Source organism: Cimex lectularius, unplaced genomic scaffold (genome assembly GCF_000648675.2).
Source record: "Cimex lectularius strain Harlan isolate CLEC.00 unplaced genomic scaffold, Clec_2.1 scaffold385, whole genome shotgun sequence".
Lineage (NCBI taxonomy): Eukaryota > Metazoa > Arthropoda > Insecta > Hemiptera > Cimicidae > Cimex > Cimex lectularius.
In genome coordinates this window covers 218,217-228,471 of record NW_019392918.1, presented here as the reverse complement: position 1 = coordinate 228,471, position 10,255 = coordinate 218,217, and the positions used below count along the sequence as shown (strand labels likewise).

General features: G+C 33.7%; 1 protein-coding gene across 1 annotated transcript; it reads right to left on the bottom strand.

The window, feature by feature from the left end:
• Positions 1-1,336: 1,336 nt before the first annotated feature.
• On the bottom strand, positions 1,337-10,122 carry LOC106672705 (vacuolar protein sorting-associated protein 11 homolog). Its single transcript, XM_014404341.2, has 20 exons — positions 10,002-10,122; positions 7,751-7,819; positions 7,510-7,683; positions 7,249-7,447; positions 7,014-7,192; positions 6,848-6,940; positions 6,603-6,751; positions 6,286-6,504; positions 6,073-6,226; positions 5,861-6,007; positions 5,609-5,797; positions 3,425-3,547; positions 3,250-3,366; positions 2,912-3,153; positions 2,681-2,853; positions 2,412-2,613; positions 2,262-2,357; positions 1,989-2,076; positions 1,796-1,928; positions 1,337-1,643 (listed from the first exon to the last, which is right to left on the bottom strand). Exons 1-20 carry the CDS (start codon positions 10,014-10,016, stop codon positions 1,357-1,359), a joined length of 3,048 nt encoding a protein of 1,015 aa, XP_014259827.1. The 5' UTR covers positions 10,017-10,122; the 3' UTR covers positions 1,337-1,356.
• Between the last annotated feature and the right edge of the window lie 133 nt (positions 10,123-10,255).

Sequence of the window (10,255 nt, the reverse complement as noted above, 5' to 3'; positions counted from 1 at the left end):
TGTGTCAATACTATTACTATTATTAAAAACAATAAAAAATCAATGCTTGTGCCCTAGAAAACCTTAAAAGAGGTTACACTGGCAAAAAATCCCAAGATCGGATAGCCAAGCAGCTATTAAAGCATTATCATGTAAAAAAAAAATCACATCAAAACTAGTCAATGAATACAACCAAAATCTCCAAAACCTGTGGAAATCTGATGATATCTTTGTGAGGGCACAAAGGAATTTTGGGTACCAAAAAGCAGGCACAATGATAAGAGGGGATCTGCAAGACCATATAGGCCTAGAACCTATACATGGGATCACAAAAACAAATACAGAATCCTCCATCACAGAATAGTAACAAAAAAGAGAAGTGGATAAACTCTAGGGATGTTAGACATCATAAACTTATGCTAAAACAACCCTCACCAAGACTGGCAAACTCACTGCTGCAATTGGAGAGGCCTTTCTCAGAGGAGTGATAGGACTATTAACTGGTTGGTAGCATCTGAAAAAACATCCACATAACATGGGCATATTCAACAATGATCCCATTTGCAGGTTATGCAATGAAGAGAAAGAAACATCCATACCCTCTTTGAATGCGATGCAACCGCTTAATGGAGATAACCTGGGATACAAAGGAAACCCAGGAAAAGGAATGTAATAATGACTCCTTAAAAGAAGGATTGAATCGACAGACTGAACTAACAAACTAGGAAGTGCAATAAGTCAGAAAGCTGCATTGCTTGTAAAACATAAACCCCCACTTCATAGTCTTCTTTCATCATCCAGTATCGCAATATGCATTGCAAAGATCCAATGACTAGAAAAACACTTTGTAATCAAAGTTTCATACTTATTGAAATTGTGTATCTTTAATCTATCAACCTATGATACAAAAAAAAAAAAATAATAATAATAATAATAATATTAATAATAATAAAAATTAAAAAAATAAAATTGTACCAGTGACAGTCAACGACCTAATTGACTAATGAAGAAGGATTGAGTCGATTCGAGTTCCTGAACTAGGGAACTGGGAAGGCACAAAAAGCTAGAAGGCTGCAGTGCCTGGGGAGCACAAACTTCGCTTCCTAGTATCCTTCATCACCATCATCATCATGACTTAAATTTAACTAACACTAAAAAACACCAGAACAATTTCAAGGCCTTTGAGGTTGATTATTTTTTTTCAAATTTGATCATATCAAAAAGTGTTTTATGATCATACAAAATAGGTCCAATAAATATATTAAATTCAATTTATACAATTTAATAGACATTTTACTTATAAAAAGTAAATTTAAAAACTATTACAAAGATGGGTGGGTGAATAAATTCTACAAAATAACAATACAAATTTATAAATTACATAAATGGATTTAAGTTTTTATCATAATCGTCTATCTCTGTTTCATCATCTCCATCATAATCACCAAAAGGATTGGATGGAACCTTAAGGTCATCGTTACGCTTTGTTGTTTGCGAATCTTCTTCATCACTATAATCGCCAAACGGATTTGCGCTAATGGATGCCATTCCTTGAGGATGAGAACTTGCACTACTTGAAGTTTTTGGTTTTGGTTCGTAAACGGATTCACTTCTGTGTTCGCTCGTCTGATTATAACCTTTTACGATAAATTGTACTAACATATCTGAAAAAAGAAATGTTAAATAAATTCCTGTAGTGATAAGCCTATAACAAACACACCACCGAAAAATTTCAAAATGCCGAAATGTGACTTACAGACCAAAGCAGTGCAATTTATTATTTTTGATATTGTCTAGAAACATGAAAAATACTTACTCATTTCAGCATCCATGAAATTGTTTAGCTTTGTGAAAACCCCTCGACCTAAGTAATCAGTAACGAGAGAAAAACCATCTTCGGCATTTTCCAACTGACTGTGGAATATTTCATGGAGATCTGTGTTTTCTTCCTATTTTTCAAAATAAAACATTTATTTCAGATCAAAAACTTATGAGTTAATATTGACAACCTGAGATTTAATCGCTTTCACTGTTTGCTTGTTTCGTTCTAAGCAAGCCGGGCATTCATTTTCGTGTTCAGCAAAACTTTCAATGCAGCTTAAAAAAAAAAAAAAGAAAAAAGAGGCATGATATGATTATAGAATAATTACAAGCTGGTGAAATCTGTCTTTCTATTCTAATTAAATTTTTCTCTCTCCAATTTATGGATTTTTAAAGAAATAATTACTCATATGAATGAATCCATGAAAGATTATGTGGATTTGGAAAAATAAGATAATTACTGTTGGTGAAAAGAATGTTGACATAGAAAGTGGACAGTTGGCAGCTCCAGCTGTTTATTGCAGATCCCACACCGAGAAGCTTGAAAAACGGCCGGCCTAAAATTTCTAATTTAATTAACTTGTTCAATAATTAGATTAAATTAGACATACATTGTCTTGTAGGATTCGATCATCTTTTCAATCTCTCCAATTTCTTTACGGAACTTCTCAACATCTTGTTGCTGCTTGGTCAGTGTTGATATTTCATTATCGAGTATTTTTTTAAAATAATCCCTAACATTTTTTAATTGTATGTTTTGTGTGTGGCTAAGAGCATCGATTACCAAGAGTGTTGATAATAAATTTCCTCTTTCTTAAATAAACATATGAAGTTTTAATATATATTAAAAAAATTAAAGACTAAATATATTTAAATGTACCAATAGCATTTAAAATAGTTGAAAGAATTCCTTGCGGTAAATTTTCATGTGTTGTAACTGACCATAACGCTTGAACCCAAAGATTTGGCTCTTGATGTTCAAAGCGTTTACAGAAAGCAACAAGTGAATCATAATCTTTCCCGTTCAAATGATACTTCATAATCGCTTTAAACCTACAACCAGTGTATAATTTTAAATTAAACAAAAATTGAAAAACCAAATATGACACACATTTTATTCTGTTCATAAAGATAGAGCAGCCCAGATTTGAAATCTGCAGCTTTACAAAGGACGAGGGCTTGAAGTTTCTCATTGGTGAGATCTTGCTTTTCACTGGCAAGCTCCATCGACTCGAGCAATCTCATGATCTTCCCGTCATACACGTTTCTCGAATGTCCCTTCTGGGCAGACCAGACCTCTAAATAGTGTTCCAAAAGTGTTGTGTAGATTTGGGGCGAAAGTTGTGAAGAACTCTATAAAACCACACAATAAAATTTCAAAGGGTTTGGAAAAGATCGACAAATTTATTATCATATAAATATTTATTATTTATTAATTTATTTCATTACCTGAATCAGATTTTCAAGGAATTCCACTAGCATTTCAGAGTTGTTGAGAAAATAGTGTATGAAAGATTCTGGAGAAGAATGGTTTATTTCTCTATAGAGGTAACCATTTAAAGAATTCTGCAACAATTTTCATGTTATTTTATATTTATATATTTTAAAAAAAAGCAAATTTTACATTGTCAACTAAAGGCTCATCACTAGGCTTGTAGTCAGTGCAGAGTCTTATCAAAAGTTTTGTTGTTTCCTTCGGTTCATGCTCCAGTAAAGTTATCCCATATTTCTTCATCATATTTTCTGCCTAAAAGAAAATTAATTGTTGTTTACAAACTAACTGACATTAAGGCATCATCATTATTATTATTTATTTTTTAAAGAAGTTTGAAAAATTAATTAGAAGAGGACTGCGTTAGTCAAGAAGTGTGTCAGACTCTCACAGTCGTAGGTTCGATTCCCACTGCCACCCTGGCCTTTTGATACCCCCCTCAATACATATGTATCATCAATCTGGCACTCTTAACATGACTCACAAGAATGACACATCTACACGGAAAACAAACAATTTGAGCCCTGAAGATGATCTCAATAAAGATCGAAACATTGGCATGATAAAGAAAATGTTTAGAAATGATGAATGGTGGAGTGAGTGTGGTGTTCAATCCTTTAAAAAAAAGATAGTTCCTCCTCACAGTAAGATGTTTTGCAATGATCCGGATTTCGAGCCCTTAGCATGTAGAACTCCTTCAACCTGATAATGAGCTAAGGGCTCGAAATCCGGATCATTGCAAAAAAACTTACTGTGAGTAGGAACTATCTTTTTTTTTAAAAGGATTGAACACCACACTCACTCCATCATTCATCATTTCTACATAATTGTTATTACTCATTTTGTAGATGCAAAAGATTGCGTCAATTGCCAATGAAATTTTAATAAGATTTCAATCGGAACCTACCTCTTTGCCAAATTTTTCAAACCGAACACTCCCTCTCCCAATTTCACCATGCATTTTAAAAAGACAATGTTTTTCTAAAACCTACATCACATCAGACCGCAACTCACGATCTCCATATAATTTTATCATCAATCTTGTCTCTCACACTCTGGCTAATATGGAAGACTACTAAAAGTCATTAAAAGATTTTCAAAAATGTATTAGAAAATTTATTCTCATACTTGTTGATAAAAGCAACAGTAAACTTATGATGGAATATTTTATTCATTTTACAAAATGTGCTTCTCAGCATCTCCAATGCAATCAGTTCCTAAATCCGAACTATTCACCCTCTCACTCTTAAATACATTCTTTCTTATTTACTATTCATTCGGTGGTGGAATACTCAACATTCCTCTATCACCATTTTCACATATTACATAAATAATCTGATTGATGGGGTTACTCAATATTCTGCTATCGACCCTCTCACATTACACATTCATGCTCATAAATACTGTCACTCTCAATATCCACAAACAGAAACACAAGCGAGATATCTACACAGCTCTGTTTCCTCCAAAAATCGGAAATGAAGCCCAACTCACTAATGTAACTCACTAATTTTGGGTGGCATTCCTATTTTCTCTCTAACACTGGAACCAAAGAATGACACTCTTCAAGTATGTGGGGCGCATCGAGCAGCCACATAATCCATCCATGTATCAACTGCATATGGCTTATTCTAAGTTGGGTCAGGATTATCCCTCCTCAAGTGAATAAAACTATCCTTTTCAACTACTGATCCCTCCTCTTTTATTCAGCCCCTCCGAGGGCCACCCAATGACAGAGCTCTTAATATACGAGAGCTTTTCTGCTTATCTGGCTTCTGACTTCCATTTATTTTTAATTGTTGTTTAAATGTTAATTATTGTTTTAAACGTTTTTAATTTTTCACACAATATGTTTGTTTTTTTTAATTTCAAATGAGAGTTATTTTACTTTGGTAATAAATATCTAAATGCATTATTCCTCCTTCAAAAAAAGGTGATAAAAAAGATCTTTATTAATTTAAATAGGTTTACAGCATGTGTTCAGAAATAGGAGAAAATATATTGTGAGTTGTCCCTACTCGGAACTGTCCCAATTATTAATCAAAGATACATATACCTATAATATAAAAATAGGAATAAAATAATAAAAAAGAGGAAGTAATTAAGAAACTAAAATCTTGAAAATAAAATAGACCTGTTTAATAAGGATAAAATAAAATTCGACCTTCTAGCTCCAAGCAAGTCTTGTGCACACCTGAGGCCCAAGGGCTGAGCCCCATTCGATCCTCAGGCAGGAGAGGGTATTGTAGTTGTCCCTCTCCCAATTGGTAGGCTGGCGATGACAATATATTTTAAATTGTAAAAGAATAAACGCACCTCCATAAAAGGCAGTTTAGCGATGTAGTTCAGAGCATCTTTATAATTCCTTTGATCTTCGATCTGTATCGTCAGATACCAATCATGGCGGGAGTGCTTTTCCGCTAAAAGAAGAGCATCCTCTGACGAGACATGCCGACATACATCGATAGCGACTTCCACATCAAAATCCACATCTCGATCTTTCGTCTGAACAAATAAAAACATTAAACAAATGATTACCAGTTTCTGGAACCAAAACAAGTACCATACCATTATGAATTCCTTGAGTAGTTGTGGTTTGTTGAGTTTTGTGTAGAAATTCAGGAGGAGTGTTGTGTGCCCACCATTTGCAACGCCTTCCTTATGAAGTGCTTGTAAATAAGTAGTAAGATTCTCTACTTGTTGGGAACCCATGTACTAGGGGGAAAATGTTAAATTGGTTTTACTTTTATAAAATGATTTATTCAATGTTGACCATTTACCTTTCTTATAACATATGATGGTTCTAATTTTCCTATTGTTTTAATGTACTGCTCTATAGCTCCTTTATGGTCACCTTTGCTATATAAGTAATCACCATACTGTCTGAAAATCTCCATTAAGCCATCTGAATCATATTGGTTGTATTTTGCAACCCTTAAAAATTACAACAAATATTGTATAAAATGGTTAACCAACGGGATTGGAAAAATTACTTTATCGCAACATCGTAAAGGTTCTTCTTGAATAGAAGAGTGAGTTTTGACTGTAAGTCTTTTTCAGCTATGATCGAAAGGCTGTTATCAGTTGAGAGGACATAAATAGAGCCCCATTCGACAATTACTGCCATTACATCAAACAGTTGAGAGTGGTACGCAGTTATATTGTTCAGCGTATCTAGAATGGTTATGAAATACGGAATTTGTCCGGCATCTCTGTAAATAAAATTTTTGTTTAGCTTGTTCAGGATTTTTTTTTAATACAATAAATTCAATATATGTGTATAAATAACTAACTGTTTATATGAATGTACCTAGATTGGTGTGCCTGGCCGAGTGTTAAATTGGTTTGAGAATCTTTTGAGATAATCACTAGATAACCACAAAACCACTGCAGTAGAAACTTCTCTCCATCTACTGCATAGCAAGGTCCTAGATTTCCATTCGTGTAACAAAACACTGCCTGTATACAGTAATTTATTATTTCAAAATTATATTTATTCATAAACTTTTTTTTTGTCACCGACATTGCAGAAAAAATATTTTATTAAATTTTTACCTTCTTGCGAGCAACAAAATAATGGTTTTCATCTTCATGTTCAGCAAGCACGGAGCATCTTAAAGAACAGCCAGCTTTATCATCAAGTGTGACCTAATTCAAATATTTGTATTTAATAAATTTAGGTAAAGATGTTTTCTAAATATTAAATTTTCATAATACTTACTTGTTTTTCCTTGTCTTTATGAGAGACATCAAACATCTCGGTTGAATTAACCGTAGAGGCATAAAGTAAGATGCTCTTCTTATTTTGGTACAAAGCAAGGCCTGTTAAGCTAGATGCCTGGTTTTGGCCACGCACTTGAAGAACTGTTTGTTTGATTGATCTCTCCCTCTTTACATCGCCTGAAACATTTTAAATTTAATAATCGTAGACAGAAAACTGAAACAATGTTGTATACCTCTGTACAGAAGGATGGAGCCATCATTGAAACCGACAGCCATCATTGTAACATTGTCAAATATCGTTAAGCAAGTCGGAACTACAGCATGGTTTGGAATGGATGCTTTAATAATTTTCAGACAAACAGGTACATCGTTTTTGTCGAGTTTTTCAACATGCCAAACCTTGACGAGTGGATTGATCCCTCCACCATCCTCCTATCAAAATAAAAACGACATTGCATTATTTTTGAAAGTTCAGAAATGTGTGTTGTACTTACACCTATTGTAACAAGATAGGGACAGGTTCGACTCTGCTCAGTGAGTGTCACACTAATGTTGTACACTCGGAATGTGCGTATCTCAAACGGCTTATTTACTATATGAACATTACCAGAGGAATCACCGAGTATGATGAGACCGTATCCACTGGCACATGAAGTAACTCGAGCTTTCTAAAATGAGAAAATTTTAACTCTTCTCAATAATTCTAATGACAAATACTGTAACACTTGTTTTTACCCCAACAGCTTCAGCTATTTTTCCACAGTCGGCGTTCTCCTTATAGTCAAAAAATGTGAGACGTCTCCTCTGAGAAAAGATAAAACAATCAAATAAAAATTATGGATTAAAAAAGATGACTGTGGTGACCAAGTGGTTAGGGTGTTAGACTTATATTTGCTACAATAATAGTTCAGGGTTTGAATTTTGATGTAGCTCATGGCATTTTAATTTAACAAACTATGAAAAAAAATATATTGTAAAATGGTTCTGTCCTCTCATTTATAACACCCAATGTTTTTTTCAACTCTCCTATATGACAGGAATTACTTTACTTGACTGATTTAAAAAGAAGAACTGCTAGCCTAATGCTAAGTTTATTATACAAATTTTCTAAAACGATCATTTTCATTTGTGATATATCTTCAAGGGGTCTGAGGAGTGATTCACTTGTAGCTTGGTCTTTTTTTATTGTTTTGGTCTACCTAGCCTAACTGATTTGGTCTATCCGTGTACATTGTCTACAGTCTTTCTTATTTAGTCTTTAACCCTTTTCACCTATTATATGCCTAATTGAGGGTTGATGCGGTACTCAATATTCTGCCATCGACCCTCTCACACTATACATTCACGCTTATAAATACATTCACTCAACACCACTAGGATACACAACAATATCAGCTCTACATACAGTAAAACAAGGAACAGGGGACCCACATACTCGCTGTTGTACTCAAGAACAATTCTCATATCCAATGGCATTCCTACGTGCTCTCTATATGGCGCCATGAAATTGCACCTTTCAATAATTTCCAATTTTTATGCATCGATGGTTGAGAAGAAAAACAGTTTTTTTAAAATTTTTTTTATTTTTTTTATTTATTGGCCTTATGATCTTGCATATTAGCCATAGTACGAATTCTTGTGTTCAAATTGGGGGTTATCGGGAAAAAAGGGCCAGAGGCGACGGTGGGAATCGAACCCACGACCGCGGCGTGAGAGTCTCTCATGCTAACCACTCGGCTACCGTGGTCCCGGTTAAAACAGTGTTAAAAGCAGGACTGTTTTGCGTAAAAATTGGAAATAACAAATAATAATAAACAGTTAACAATTAGTCAGGACACATCGAGCAACGTTTCTCTGCATATGGGAGCTTTGGCCCAAAAGTGTCTGTGTATGTGCCAAACTTTTATGGCCTGTCCCTAATTGCAAAAGGATGACTCTTCTTCTACAGGTCAGATCATCTAAGGACCACCTGCCACATTCTTTTAATCATCGTTTTTTTATTTCATGTGTCACCATGTGTCAGAGGGACAGATGGTGATAGTTAAGTCCAGAGGTTGGGACAAGGTTGTCCTCTTTTATAGTTACAGAAACAAATTAGTCAGTGGATTTCATTTCTCTTATTTTTTTATTATTTATACTCCATGTGGCCTAGCAGATGAACTAAATGTTCATGGTGTATGCATTAATAGCAAACAGAAATATAATTAGTATTCATTCTGTAAATAAAACAGTATTATCTACCTATTGATCTCTATTTTGACTTAATAAACTAAAATCTAGATCATAGAATAAATAAAATCAGTACACTCATTATCCACTCAAGTAAACATTTCTATCTTATAAAAAGGAACAAACAAAAATCCCAAATTCTCCAGTGAAACCAATGTTTGAAATTTGATCACAAAATTCGTACAATTCCATCATTCTAAATGATTTTCAGAAAATAAACTTTGCATCTGATTTCCCTCATAGTTTGACTGTTTTAGCCTTCATACTTCCTTGGTCTATTATGTTTATTAGCAGTATTAAGTCAGATCTCCTAAAACAGCAAGACAAGGGAAAGCAAAATTATGGAAAACAAACAAATTACATCACTTTGCAGACAAGTAGAAATAAAATTAAAACTACTAATTCGTTAGGATTAAAATGAGAACCACAGCTAGTGATGAAGTCAAGTTGTGATCTGTGAAAGTTGATGATTTCATAAGGGTATTCAAAATTAGACTGCTTACTTTAAAACGAAAGTCTAAAACATTTTAACATCTACTGCCATCCATAAATCTGACCACAACAGATACCACTAAGGAAGAAATCAATCCATTATAACAGGGTAAAATATGTAAAATAACTTCAGCTCAAAGGGACTTAGGAAAAACTCAAATCAAAACTATAAGTATTAAAAAACTTTCCTTTTGTGTTTACCAACTTGTTTTCACACTTTAAAACAAAAACGCAGTTCCTTAAAAGGCAATTTGATTATAAATACCTCTAAATAGGCCATCGTTTTGATCTATCGCCAAGTGCAAGTAAACATTAAAAAATTAATGATGGACTGTACACTGTCAGAGGAATCAAGTTTGATAACAGAATCAAGATAACAGTTCAGCATTGAAACCTCCCTGTAACGGCTATCACGGGTTGTCTCAATACTTCAATTACATCTTAATTTCAGTTACTTAAATAAAGATAAATCTGATTTTTTAACTGTTTTTTGTTTGTTCATTAATTAATTTGATCAAA

Excerpts from the sequence above, each read along its gene's own strand:
- LOC106672705 (XM_014404341.2), bottom strand. Across the intron at positions 5,798-5,860 it reads TACTCAAGGAATTCATAATG|ACGAAAGATCGAGATGTGGA; the intron begins GTATGGTACTTG and ends TTATTTGTTCAG. Across the intron at positions 2,077-2,261 it reads CAACATTCTTTTCACCAACA|CTGCATTGAAAGTTTTGCTG; the intron begins GTAATTATCTTA and ends TTTTTTTTTAAG.